Here is a 14,666-nt window from a genome sequence, read left to right on the forward strand (position 1 = left end):
CTGGAGGACATTTGGTCATTTATCCTGACACATGCTGTTGGGGAATTATAAAATATTTCTAGCCAGTTAATGAAAGAGTGTCCAAATTCAAATTAATGTGAAGCCCTTACTGCATTTAGAGACAATATTGTCATTTCAGTGTTTTTGTTTCATTAACACTCTATCAGATAATCTTTTTGTTTGTAAAGTAATTTATTTATTTATTTTACTTATTTTTAACTGGTTTGCTAGAAATTGACCCGATTTGTTAACATCTTCAAAATTTAGCCAGAGAAGTTTTTGTGTTAAAAATCAATTTTTTCTATTGATAATATAGATGCATGATCGCTAACAGTTGTCCTTGTGTATGTCACTCATCAGTGAGCTGCTGATTATATACCAGATATTCCTTTTACTTCTTTGCAGTACATTTTGTAAAATATCTTTAACCACAGTATGGTCAGTGGTAGTCATAGATTGTGCAGGTACTGTCTCTATAGTGTTTACGCTTTCAGATGTTTGTGGTAGGCTAAGAATTATGGTGTAGGATGACAAATACCGCTGCAGCAACAATGTGTATAGGTTTTATTGATGCATACAAGTTCAGTGTGTTGTCTTAGGTGTGTGGCAGCTCTATTAGTCTTTAACCTGTCTAGTTCTTGTTGGGGACTTAATACATCTTTTCAGCATCAGCCCTGTCTTGACGCCATTAGACTACTTATAAAGGTCATAGAGGGCTTATTAGAGGGAGTATTACATGTTTCTTCATTAACATGCTGACCTTTTTATCAGCAACAACTTTTTATATTGAGACTTTGTCTGAGTTATGGTACAGCTGAGCACATTCAATGCCCCATCACACAACATCAGTATCGGCTCATTCAACGATTCTTATAAAATTAGATGTCTCAGCAATGGTTTAACTTTAAGTAAGAGTTTCAGATGTGGCAGGTTTCTAGAAATCTGGTTGCGTCTGAACTCGTAGACAGCCAGATACTCTGAAAGCAGGTCTGTTCTGAGATTAAGCGAATCAGAGGTTCTAGCTTTATAATCAATCATGAGGTATTTTTGTAATTTTTTGGTGTTGCCGGGGTACATAAAACAGTGATCTGGTTGTCGTCTCTGGGGTTCTTGAAAAGTATTAGATAACTTAAGTGTTTAAGAGATCATTTTAAGTGTTTAAATGGATTGTCCTGCTAGATTTCCCCTGAAAAATAATTCTGAACAGTGTAGATGGTGCTGATGTTCATATTGTGTAAAGGCTTTTTCAACTTACTTATTACTACTTTCAACTAGGGTTGCAAAGGGGCGGAAAATCTCCAGTAAATTTCCGAAAAGTTTCCGGTAAATTTCCATGGTAAGTTAAGCTTGGGAATTTTGGAAATTAATGGGAATTAAGGAGAACTAACTGGGAATACATTATTTCCAAGCATAAACATAAACAGAAATCATAAGAAAACCTCCATGCAAAATGTTTTAAACAGAGCCTTGTTGAGGATGGCTCTGTGTCAGGCTCAAAGAGCCGTAGGTTTGCCCGAATGCCGACCAGCTTTTCCACTCTCACATTTGTGAGCCTGTTGCGAACCTTTGTGTGGGTGTTCCCAAACAGTGACCAGTTGCGCTCGGAGGCGGCTGATGATGGTGGGATTTGGAGGAGGATGGAGGCTACAGGTGCAAGGGCCTCAGATTCACATAGTCCCTTCCACCAGGTGGCTGCAGATATGTGCTGGCATGACTGCCATATTCCATCCCCTTTCCAAAGGCCTTGCTTTGTTCGATACTTTGCCAAACTGCCTAGAACTTTGCCTTTATCGAGACCCAGTTGGTCAGACATGGCTGTAATGACCGCATAGGCACCATTGATCTCTTCCCCAGAAAGTTTGCCCTTGTCATATTTGGGGTCCAGCATGTATGCTGCTGCATGCACTGGCTTCATGCAGAACTCCTTCCGCTGTTCCAATGACTTGACCACAGCCGTTTCCTCTGCATTCAGTAGTAGGGAAGTGGGCAGAATTGTCTGGATTTCTTCTTTGAGTTCTGCAAAAAGGCACTGGACATCTGACAAGATGGCACCATCCCCCTCTATCTTCGCTATTGCTGCTGCAATAGGTTTGAGGATTTTCTAACTGCTAGATACTCTTTCCCAGAACACATCATCCAAGATGACCTTCATCACCCCATCGCGTTATGCTGTGAAGCTTCAGTGTAGTACTCTTGTTCTTTTCCTTTTGCTTTGACAGAAATGTAGCGGAAGTTACTTGTTTGCCTTTAACATATTTCACAACTTGCTTCGCTCTCTTATTCAGAGTGTCCATTGTTTTTAGTGCCATTATGTCTTTTAGGAGAAGATTTAGTGTATGGGCAGCACAGCCAATAGTAGTTATATGAGGGTAGGTCTCATCCACATGTGCCCAGGCAACCTTCATGTTGGCTGTGTTGTCAGTGACCAGTGCAAAAACCTTATCTGGTCCAAGGTCATTGGTCATCTGGTCCTTTTAGGTCATCTGCAATGTATTGGCATGTGTGTCTGTTTTCCTTTGTGTCTACACTCTTGTAGAACACAGGCTGAGGAGTGGTGATTATGTAGTTAATAATTCCTTGTCCCCTGATATTGGACCATCCATCAGAGATGACTGAAATACAGTCAGCTTGGTCAATGGTCTGTTGCACCTTTGCTTGAACTCGACTGAAATCTTCATCCAGTAGATGAGTAGACAATGCATGTCTGGTTGGGGGAATGTATGCTGGTCAGAGAACATTCAAAAATCTCTTCCAGTACACATTGGATGTCAGCATCAGGGGTGAGCCAGTTGCATAGATTGCACGAGCGAAACACTCATCTACGTTTTTCTGGCTAGTGTCATCCATAAAATCAAAGAATCCTCTGATGTCAGAGGGACCAGGAGCTGATGAGTGGGTATCTGACTCTGATACAGCTGAAACAGATTCATTTTCCCCTTGAGTGGAACTCCTTGCTGCTGCATGTGTTGGGCCTTGAGGAATTTTTTGCACTTTGCAATGTGCTGCTGCATTTTTGTGGCATTCTTCACGTACGTCTTATCACAATACTTACACATATATACAGATTTCCCTTGTACATTAGCTGGTGTAAAATGTCTCCACACATCAGATAGTGCACGTGGCATTTTTCTGTAAAATAAAACAAGAGCTTGTAAAAATGCTAATGCAATGCAAGAGATTGTAATAACACAATTGCAATATGATAAACAGATATAAATAGTAAGGCTAGCTAAACAACTGGAGTGATCTTCAAAACAAAACAGCCAAATGAGGAAGCTAGCATCTTCTTTGTTATACTAGCTATGGCTTATTTAGCATCTAACAGATGCTAGCATTTTATTTAGCATCTTATCAGATTGCTATCTACCAGATTAATATGTGATATTCACAATTTAAACATTTAATGAATATATTTTCCCATAATATCATCAAACCTTACTTCACTTGTTAAGTCCACAGGCTCAACAATGTGTGCCTTCAATGCTCTTTGTCCTTCAGGCTCAAAAGTGTGGTCCATGTGTACATGTGATGGAGGCATGCACAGTGCCAGTAGGTGGTCTCAATAGCCATGCTGTACATGTGATTAAGGAATGGCATGGATATTCAAGTGTATTTGAATTGCATTTGTTTGTTTTTGTCAATATTATGCTAAAATATACTTTGCTCAACTATATTTAAGTTCCCTAAGAAGAGCCAACCTTCAATTTTGAAAATTCCCAGTTTATTCCCAGTTTATTCCCATAAATTCCCGTTAATTCCTGTTTATTCCCATGAATTCCCGTTAATTCCCATGGAAAGTTTCCATTTTTGAAAAATCTGGGAATTTTGCAACCGTAGATCTGAACCATACAAGGGGTGTTCCCTCAACCTGGCAAGGAGAATAGCGTGATCAATAGTGTCAAACGCTGCACTCAGGTCAAGCAGGACAAGCAGCGAGATGCGGTCCTGATCAGAGTCCAACATCAGTGCTATGATGAGACAGCACTGAATTGATATACTTCATGGATATTGTTACTGTCTAGGTATGCACTCAGCTTGATATAAACAGAAGGTTGGATATCGGTCTATAATTTGAAAGCTGACTGCGATCAAGATCAGGCTCTTTAATCAGGGGTCTAATGGCCGCTACCTTTAACGAACTTGGTACATGGCCGGTGCTAAGCGATGAGTTCATAATTTTAAGGATTGGATTTATAATATTGGGTGCTACTTATTTAAGGAAACTTGTAGGAAGCGGATCCAATGCACAAGTACATTGATTTGATGATGAGATTAGTTGGCCCCATGAGATTAGTTGACCCAATCCCCCTAGGCCTACCAGAGAGGGGCCATTTGTCCCAGATGTTTTACCTAAAATCCTTAATCACGTGTGTACAGTTTCCTTTGGTCTGCAAATGTGGCAATCACCACATTCTCGGACAGTTTCTCTCCAGAGGGACGACTGAGGTCCTTGCCAAGATATGGGATATTTTGTATTTTGACTTCAAACCACATGCAACACAAAACTTGATTCCAAACTTGTCGGGTTTTGAGGCAATGAACTGCTGTAAAGGACAGCGAGGCTTGGTTGGAAAAAGTTGCTCATGTGCAGGCCTGGGTTGTAAGACTTGATTCAGTTAGTAACAAACATCTGATAAATGTTTGAGACTGCGAACTTCTCCGTTGCTACCCGTTGAGTGCGTGTGTCCTTGTCATCAAAGCATAGGTGTCTCATGATGTCCTGGAAGCGGTTTCGAGCCATCATGCTCTTGACGTGCGAGATCCCCCATGTTGCCGAATATGCATTAGCCAGTGACGGAATTCGCTGAATGCATGTAGTAAACTATCCCTTTATTTTATTTGTTGCCGATTTATGCAACAAAAGGCAATGGAGACAGAGAGAAAGGCTGCTACTGTGCCAGGACTTGTATGGACAAAGTGACACGTACAAGAGAACTGCACCAGAAATCGCAGCAGGTTTACCTGTGCAAAGTGTTACAAACTCACTTGCACCAATTGCAGGGATGATGGTCACACTTGTGTTTCCATATATTTTGTGAATGTGTGTCTGGTTGAAAATCTAACAAGGAGTGGGATATGGGATTCCCTAGCATGTTCTTCTATTCTTGACAAGTAAGGCCTTATCATTGCTCTTAGTTTTGTAACTCAAAATCTATAGAAACCGAATGAGAATTGCTGGTGTCTTCCTGTTGTAAGTCACTTTGGATAAAAGCGTCTGCCAAGTAAAGTAAAGTAAAGTAAAGTAGTGGAGCCACAAGGTGGCAGAAACAGAAACAGACAGAAGCAAACTTCTGACTACAAGTATATAAAGGTGGTAATATCCCAAGATACATTGGTGGACACTATGTTCCATTAGTTTCAGGATGAATAGAGGGAAATTGTGTGATCAAAACTTTAAACAGTGCTTAAGGACGCTTAAACAAATTATCATGGGTTTGATTACATTTTTAAAATCGGCCTCTATGGTGTGACTTGCCACATTAGTCTTTAGTCTTTATCTGAAGCCACAATCTCAAGTGCTGTATACATTCTATGTTAAACTTAAAACATTCTAATAAATAAATGAAACAGCATTGAAGCCAAATAAATTATAAAGACAAGTTGCTCAACTCTAAAGTGCAGAATATGCAATGTGTAGCATGTGGTAAATAATAACATTTTCATTGTTATATATTGCTATAGGTGTAGGAAATCCCTTAGAAAACATCACACATGAAACTGACGAAATGTGGTACTATGTAGCTACACCTGTTATATAGTCACTTGGATGATCCATTTAAATTTCCTGTTCTTTAGTTATGTTGTCTTTACTTTTATTTGTTAATATGTTTGTGCTGAGATATGCAGTACAAGTAAGCAATGTTTAATCAGGTTTGAGGGGAAAATAATGAACCTTTCCTTTTCCATTTACAGTGGAATAATGAGGAGTGTCTGTGGTTTAAATTGTCACTAATGATAATTCCTCAAATCTTTTCCTACAGAACAATTTCCAAGGCATGGTGTTCGACTTTGTGACACAACAGGTTTTTGACATCTCCATTATGATACTTATCTGTCTGAACATGGTGACCATGATGGTGGAGACGGACGACCAGTCAGAGGAGACAGAGAATATCCTGTACTGGATCAACTTCATCTTCATTGTGGCCTTCACCTCTGAGTTTGTGCTGAAGCTCTTTGCTCTCAGACATTACTATTTCACAAATGGCTGGAACATTTTCGACTGTGTGGTGGTAATCCTGTCCATAGTAGGTGAGGGTCCAATAACATCTAATGACATCTAATCTGCTCTTCTGTACCTCTAGCATTGCTTTTGCTCTAGCATTGCTCTGACAAAGTCTTCAGAGAGTCATTGTGTTAAACAGTTCAGCTGCCTTGACTGTTTTGATGAATAAGTCTTACCCACCGGGTAACCCATCATCCTTAGTGAGCAGTCGTCAGCCATGTCAGGCGTGTGTGTGTGGCACCTCAGTGGCACCTTGGCAGAGTGGGATTTAAATTGGGATTCTGTTTAAGGGGCCGTTTCCTTAACTGCTATGCCACCACTATCTCAACTCTACATTATACTCTGTAATCTGCATTAATAAAATGAAGTTACATAGACCAATCGTTATGTCCAGTTTTTTTACTAGGATTGACACTCACTCAACTCCTCAAAACTTGTTGTGTTCCATGTGCTTATTGTAAATGATCAGGATTCAAACCAGCAACCTTCTGATTAGACAATACAGATCAGCCTGCTTTGACTGCATGTGACCAATTCGTGTCACCAATTCACAGTTTTTACTGAAGCTGTAGCAGAGCTGCATTTTACAAGATGACCCTTACATATTTTGACAAAGTAATGGCCTAGCGGGTAAGGAAGCGGACTTGTAACCAAAAGGTTGCCGGTTCAAATCCTGAACCACCATGGTGCCACTGAGGTCTCCTTGAACAGGTTACCGTCCCCGCACACGGCTCCCTGGGGGCCTTTCATGGCTGCCCACTGCTCACTTTCTGTTATGTTATGATAGGTGTGTACGGGGCTGATTTCTGATATTTTGAGGAGTTACGGTTCTCTTCATAAATGTTCTCTCAGTTTTCTGGCTGAGCCGTAGAGTGTAAAGACCTGCAATGATGAATGGCATTGAGTCATTAAATGCTTGGTATTTTATTATATGGCTAATTCCTTCCCCTTTTCTTGTCCTTTTTCTTGTCACTGCAGGAATGTTCCTGGCTGATCTGATTGAGAAATACTTTGTATCACCCACTCTCTTCAGGGTGATCCGTCTGGCTCGTATTGGACGAATCCTCCGCCTCATTAAAGGTGCCAAGGGCATTCGGACTCTGCTCTTTGCTTTGATGATGTCACTTCCTGCACTCTTTAACATAGGTCTACTGCTCTTTCTGGTTATGTTCATCTTCTCTATTTTTGGAATGTCAAACTTTGCCTATGTCAAGCGTGAGCTCGGCATCGATGACTTGTACAATTTTGAGACATTCGGCAACTCCATGATCATCCTGTTCATGATCACCACCTCAGCAGGCTGGGATGGCCTGCTCGCCCCCATCCTCAACTACCCTCCGGACTGTGACCCTGAGAAGGAGAACCCAGGCACCACCGTGAAGGGCAACTGCGGGAACCCCTCAGTGGGAATCTTCTTCTTTGTCATGTACATCATTGTGTCGTTTCTCATTGTGGTCAACATGTACATTGCCATTATTCTGGAGAACTTCAGTGTGGCCACAGAGGAGAGCGCTGACCCGCTCTGTGAGGATGACTTTGAGTCCTTCTATGAGATTTGGGAGAAGTTTGACCCTGATGCCTCACAGTTCATCACCTTCGCCAAGCTGCCTGATTTTGCGGACACGCTGGAGGCTCCACTGCGTGTCCCCAAACCCAACATTATAGAGCTCATTGCAATGGACTTACCTATGGTCAGTGGAGACCGTATCCATTGTTTGGACATCCTGTTTGCCTTCACTAAGCGAGTCCTGGGTGACAGTGGTGACCTGGATATGATGCGGCAGCAGATGGAAGAGCGGTTTGTGGCGGCAAACCCTTCCAAGGTTTCCTATGAACCTATCACCACCACACTGAGGCGTAAACAGGAAGAGGTGTCGGCTGTGGTGATTCAGCGGGCATACCGCGGCCACCTCGCACGCAAGGGCTTCATCTGCAAGCGCAGGCCTGCCAACAACAAGCTAGAGAATGGAGGGACCAATCAGGAGAAGAAGGAAGGCACACCCTCTACAGCCTCACTGCCATCATACGACAGTGTCACAAAGCCAGAAAAAGAGAAGCAGGACAAAAACAATGAGGGCAAAAGTCGCAAGGAGAAAGGCCGAAACCAAAAAGACGTCAGGGAATCCAAGTGTTGAGCTACCACGGTTTTAAATCAGTAACACTCATACAAATAATAATAAGAATATAATAACACTTCAAGCAAGACAGAGGAATCCCTGAATATGTACAGGTTGTTTTCATTTGCATATAATGAAAAAAAGGTATTTAAAAATAAAAAAATTGTTTACAGACGCTGCTGTGTACAGGTACAGAGGAGGGATGGGATGGGTTCCTTTAATGCTTGAAGACTCTTATACCAAACATTACTGCTTCCTGTCCCACATTGATGCATTGAGACTTTCGACCTGAAATGACTGCGGAGGAGCAGAAGGTTCTGTGGAGTGACTGGGGGGTATATTAGTAGGTGGCAGGTGGAAGGTGTCCATGGAGATGCACCAGGAGCATCGGGCACACAGCCGGCACACCACCATCTTACTCAGAACTCAAACAGGAACCAGAGGAGGGTGCCACTCCACCCTCTTTTTCTTTCTTTCCCTCTCAGTATCTGTGCTGGCTATTCTATGATATTTACATATGTTTTGAAAAGCAAAAAAAAATGAATGACCATTCATCATGCTGCTCATTATGTCACAATGATGTCAATGCCAGAAACTACTCCCACATGTCTTTTTTGTCAAGGTGTCAGAGCTTTTTTCTCCGGGCTGGTGCAGCCTGCCAGGGTCCCCAAATCTTTCTCTCTCTCACACACACAGACATACACATGTATGGCACACATGGACACACACCTCCAGACCCATTATCAATGAATATGCTTGTTCAGTGCATAATGATGCATGATGGCATGCTATGATCAGAAATCTGCATGAGTAATCATAGTCGACGAGACAGTAACTCTCAGACCATACCTGTGGCTGGAAAACAAGCTGAATGTCCACTGCCGAAATCCAACTGGAGTGTGAGCACAGGCAGGGAAAAACAGCATGACTTTAGTGGAGGTACCATCATGATGTTGGGGTGGCCACAGAGCAGGCATCTTTAACTGATCAGAATGTTGAGATGACAGAGAGAGAAATGTAATGCTGCTCAGTAGGGTGTGAATGGAGGGAAGTGAAATGAATGTGTGAAAAAAGGGCAAATTTTAATGCTTCTAGTTTCTTTGTATGCAGCAATATTGCTAACATAGCCTAGCACCCAGAGTCTGCCTTTAGGACCACTGGCCATGGGGTGGGGTTTGTGTGTGTATGAGTATATAATGGAGTTTGAGTTGTAGCAAACTGATCTTCAGGGATTGAGGTGTAATGCTGGACATGGGTGGACTGTTAGGAGAGATTCTGATAAATCTGCTAATGCAGCATGTGTGTGTGTGTGTGAGAGAGAGAGAGAGAGAGAGAGAGAGAGAAAGAGAGTGTGTATGTATTGCCTCTTGACACTGAGGACAAAGAATCTCCTCCTTAGCCCTGAACTCCTGTCCAATGGTAAACCAACATGCTGTAATAAGGTCACTTTCCCCACCACCTCCCCTCCCCCCCTGAGGTCCAGTTGCTGCCTGAGTGGGTGCGGGTGTGAACCTGAACCAAATTAACTTCAGAATGACTGTCAGTGTCACAGCAGATATCAGCATCTCATCACAGCCAGAAAACACACATTCACGGGAAAACATGTACAGTGCAGGCTTGTTGTAAATGGCACAAAAATGCTAAATGTTAAGGATGAATTTTTAAGAGACTATAAATAATGTAATATATAATTTTATTTTAGCAGCATGCATAGAATTTTGTAAATACAGAAGTAGTACAAAATACTGCTATTAATCTAATCCAGTGGACTATCATATCCATGTATAATGCAGCTGCTATTATTTCCCATGGGGGAGATCATGGCTTATTTGTTTAGAATGGGGTAGATTTTTTTCACTTAAAAAATTGGAAGAAGAATTATACTTTAAAGCAAAAACTATATCAATCAATGCATATATAGAGCTATGCCATGTAAACACAGACACACACACGCTCTCTCTCATGTGTACATTTCATTGTGTTTTTGTTCCCATATTCAGCCATTATTGTGGATCCTTGCGTTCTTGTTGGGTAATTCCTGAACATGGAAGTGGACACACACACACACACACACACACACACACACACACACACACACACACTTCTACTACTATGTCTGGCTAATGTCTTTTCTTTTATCTACTGTCTCACTACACAGGCTTGTTGGTCAACCATGCTTATTATATAACTGTTGTGTGTGTGTGTGTGTGTGTGCAACATAGCTCAGTAAATATTGAGCTTTTGCACCCTGTACCACCATTAACACACACCATGGTTGTGTTACAAAAAAAGCAAGGTGTATTGGAAAAGTATGGAGTTGTGTCTAAGTGAATGAACACCAGCCCCCACCCCCACTCCAATTCACGCAGTCTTTTTTATATTTTATTTTTAATACGTTCATGGCCTTTGCTTGTTTGTTTCAGGTGCAAATTCTCTTATTGGCACGTGCCTTTTTGCTGCCTATTTTGTTTGTTGACAAAATAGTAAAAATGTAAAATCCCAAACCTCCATGCCAATGGGAGCCTGTCTTTATGAGCACAGGAATGCAAAGAATGAGCGCTGGTGTGTAGTCTGCGTGAGATGATCTGACTGAGCAGTGCTGAGATAGCTGCTGTGCGCCAGCAGCGCCCTCTCCAGCAATTTCACTGATTATTTTTCTACTAAGATTTCTGCATTCATCTCCTCATGTACCCATTCTCTGTAGCATGACTGAGACGCTGTTTTCTTTATTTGCTGATAAGGATTAAAAGATACAAGCTTTTTTCTCTGGTTCTTGTCTTTTGCTGCTGTACTGGAGAGAGGTGCAGAGAGAGTCTTGGAACGACTGTATTCATTTGAGCACGAGAATTTTTTTCCAAAATAAAGCAGCCTTCCAGTTAAACTACACTCTGCTGTGTGGCTTCATGCTGTGTGTGTTTGTGTGCATGTGTGTGTAAGATTGATTCAATCTTTATTTAATTAAATTAGCAGTATATATGAGATTTCAGTGAAAAAGTAATAACAGAATTGGTTACTGAAGAGATACTGGTGAAGACCCATGGTCATCTGTATGAACAGCCAGTTTCACCACAGCGAAGAAATAAATATACTTTATAAGAATGCTGAGTTAAATTTCACAAAAGTATCATAAAGAATGTGTGAATGCTCATTATATTTGACTACAGTTACAGGCACAGAACAAATGTATGCAACCATGTGTTACAATTTTTCTGTACCAAAAGAACAGTCTTGTACATGAATTTAGTATATATCTATACATTAAGCTATACAGTGCGTCCGTTAAGTATTCACATTGCATGTATGTTACAGCCTTATTCCAAAATGGATTAATAGAATAATACACATTACACATAATGACAATGTGAAAAAAGTTGACTTGAGCTTTTGGCACAAAAAAAATAATCACAGCCTTTGCCATGAAGATAAAAATTAAGGGTCTGGTGTATCCTGTTTCCCCTGATCATCCTTGAGATATTTCTGCATCTTAATTGGAGCCAACCTGTGGAAAAATCAGTTGATTGGACATGATTTGAAAAGGCACACACCCGTCTATATAAGGTCCCACAGTTGAAAATTCATGTCAGAGCACAAACCAAGCATGAAGGATTTGTCTCAAGCCACAAATATGGGGAAGGTTACAGAAAATATTCTGCTGCTTGGAAGCTCCCAATGAGCAGAGTGGCCTCCATCACCTGTAAGTGGAAAAGGTTTTAAACCTCCAGGACTCTTCCTAGAGCTGGCTGGCCACCTAAGCTGAGCAATAGGGGGACAAAGGCCTTAGTGAGGGAGGTGATGGTTGCTCTGTCAGAGGTCCTCTGTGGAAGGACAACCATCTCTGCAGCAATTCACTAATCAGGCCTGTACAATAGAGTAGCCAGACAGAAATCACTCCTTAGCAGAGGTGGGTAGTAACAAGTAACATTTATGACTTGTTACTTTTTTTAAGTATTTGTCACGTGACTTTGGTTGCATGGCGGCATATACAAGCGTGAACCTCTGTGGGGGTTGCAGTGTATGTTGAACGCGATCTCGCAGAGTAAACGGAGACTCACCCACCACTTTGCGTAATCTTGGTTCCACGTCTCCTCCGACATTCGCTCTTTCGTCGCATCACACCACAGTCCTGTGACACCATTGATATGTTGTACTTTTGCCACACAGACCTGCTAGTACATCTAGCTCGTTTCACCATTCAAACATAGCAGGAATAATCACATGACACCATTTCATCAATCAGACACACAAACTGGGGCGGGCAGAGCGGCTCAGTGGTGCCAGACATAGATAATTACTGTGTTTGGGGGATCCACCTGATGAGATCCACCTGGGTTTCTCAAGGCTCTAGATAGTGTGGGTCTGTTTTGGCTGAAATATCTCTGCAACATTGCGTGGACATCGGATACAGTGCCTCTGAACTGGCAGACTGGGGTTGTGGCAGAAGAGGACTAGAAGGGTGTGTTCTAATTATAGAGAGGGACCACACTCCTCAGCATCCTTGGTAAGGTCTATTTGAGGGTCTTTGCGTTGCGGGCGTGCAGAGAAGTGTGAAGTTGGAAGCAGAGATGAAGTGTTGGAAGTCAGTTGTTTGTTGAGGAGATCGAGGTTGAAATCTCCTAGTAGCACAAGGGGCAGTTCCTCATCTATAATGGTGGAGAGAGTTGTGTCTAGTTCCTCTACAAAGTTGGACCTTTTTACTGGGTGTGTAATAGTTACGGCATGGAACTCAAAACTGGTTGTTTGAATAGCAGAAACGGGAGTGAATTTCCAGTCCTTGGAAATGAGCAAGCCTGTGCCCCCTCCCCTGCCAGTGGGGCGGGGGGTATGAGAGAAGTAGAAGTCTGTGGAAAGGGCTGCAGGTGTAGCGGAGTCATGGGGGCGGATCCAGGTCTCAGTCAGTGCGAGTACTTGGAGGTTTCGTTCTGTAGCAAAAGCAGGAATGAAGTCGGCTTTGTTGACTGCCGACTGACAGTTCCACAGTCCGAACAAGTACTCAGGGTGGCAAGACGAGGCCTGGGAGAGTGTGTGCAGGTTATGTGTGTTGCGTGTTCTGTGTATATTGAATCGAGGAGGGCGCCTGGAGCGAATGAGAGGAATGTTCTGGAAGGACATGATTAGCAAAAAGAAGTTAGAGAAGAACATAAGTGAATTTACCTGTTTTTTTTTTTATTTTACTGCTCAGTTGAGTCGCGCAGGACGAGTCGTAGGTCTTTCCCCAAGTGGGTCTTCACACAAGGGCTGACGCGGTAGCGCGAGAGTGGTACCAGAAGAACAGGTCAAATTGTAAGTGGCTACAGGTGCGATCCACACGTAGTGGAGTTGACTATAACCCGTTTCACAACTACGCAAGAGTGGGCGTGTACCTAGTTCGGGTGAAACTGACGCCGATTGACAACAATAACGATAGCGAAAGCTAATACATTAACTTATCTCGCCTAGTCACGTCAACAAAAACACAAGCACTTCTTAAAAACAAGCTACCCAAGACAGAGTCAAAGTTTATTTACTCACCTCTACAGAGAACCGCGTGAGAAAGATTACTGCTGTGTCTGAAGTCACTGTTACTCTCAGCAGGATCCTGGAGGGTTCATGAGAGTGCGCTCAGCCAGTCCACATATGTACTCTAAATGCTGTACAAACTGTGTCAGAGCTTGGTCTGCATCGCCAGTAATAAGACAGACCCATTTCCGGTGAGGGTTGGCCTCCGCCAGGGCTGCCCTTTATTACCAAAATAAGTGAAAAAAAATAAGTGAAGTGATTGTCATTGTGATACACAGCAGCAGAGCACATGGTGCACACAGTGATATGTGTCCTCTGCGTTTAACCATCACCCTAGGTGCCCGGGGAGCAGTGTGTGGGGACGGTGCTTTGCTCAGTGGCGCCTCAGTTGCACCTTGGCAAATCGGGATTCAAACCGGCAACCTTCTGATTACAGGGTCACTTCCTTAACCGCTAGGCCACCACTGCCCCTGTAATTCCGATCATAATTTTTATGATTAGGGCTGGTAGTAGCCTAGTGGGTAACACATTTGCCCGTTAACCAGAAGACCCAGGTTAAAATCCGACGTACTACTATTGTGTCCCTGAGCAAGACACTTAACCCTGAGTGTCTCCAGGGGGGGGACAAGTTTGGCAGATGTCTGAAAATCACTGAGGTACATAATTACATGTTGCTGATGTAGTATTCGTGGAGGGTCGGTTATATCCTGGGTACCTGGCAAAAATGTTCCCCCTAATTTTTAGGTAGGGTGACCAGACGTCAGATAAGATAAGTAGCAGCAGCAAGTTGACAGCAGCAAAACATAAATACCATAAAGAATATGCCA

At 42.5% G+C, this 14,666-nt stretch overlaps 1 protein-coding gene and 1 long non-coding RNA gene across 6 annotated transcripts in view; one reads left to right on the top strand and one right to left on the bottom strand.

Annotated features, from left to right (window-relative positions):
• Window positions 1–11,229, top strand: part of scn8ab (sodium channel, voltage gated, type VIII, alpha subunit b) — an 81,223-nt gene extending 69,994 nt beyond the window's left edge. For all 5 annotated transcript variants that reach the window (XM_028967210.1, XM_028967212.1, XM_028967209.1 and 2 more), the window contains 2 exons: window positions 5,982–6,252; window positions 7,205–11,229. In XM_028967210.1, the coding sequence (XP_028823043.1) occupies window positions 5,982–6,252; window positions 7,205–8,361 (1,428 nt within the window). In that variant the 3' untranslated portion in view covers window positions 8,362–11,229. The remainder of the gene's footprint in view (window positions 1–5,981; window positions 6,253–7,204) is intronic.
• A 263-nt stretch (window positions 11,230–11,492) lies between these two features.
• Window positions 11,493–13,664, bottom strand: LOC114779046 (uncharacterized). The gene is made up of 3 exons (XR_003746561.1): window positions 13,495–13,664; window positions 12,396–12,466; window positions 11,493–11,842 (listed from the first exon to the last, which is right to left on the bottom strand). It is a non-coding gene; the product is annotated as an uncharacterized LOC114779046 (long non-coding RNA).
• Between the last annotated feature and the right edge of the window lie 1,002 nt (window positions 13,665–14,666).

This window comes from Denticeps clupeoides, unplaced genomic scaffold, assembly GCF_900700375.1.
Source record: "Denticeps clupeoides unplaced genomic scaffold, fDenClu1.1, whole genome shotgun sequence".
NCBI lineage: Eukaryota > Metazoa > Chordata > Actinopteri > Clupeiformes > Denticipitidae > Denticeps > Denticeps clupeoides.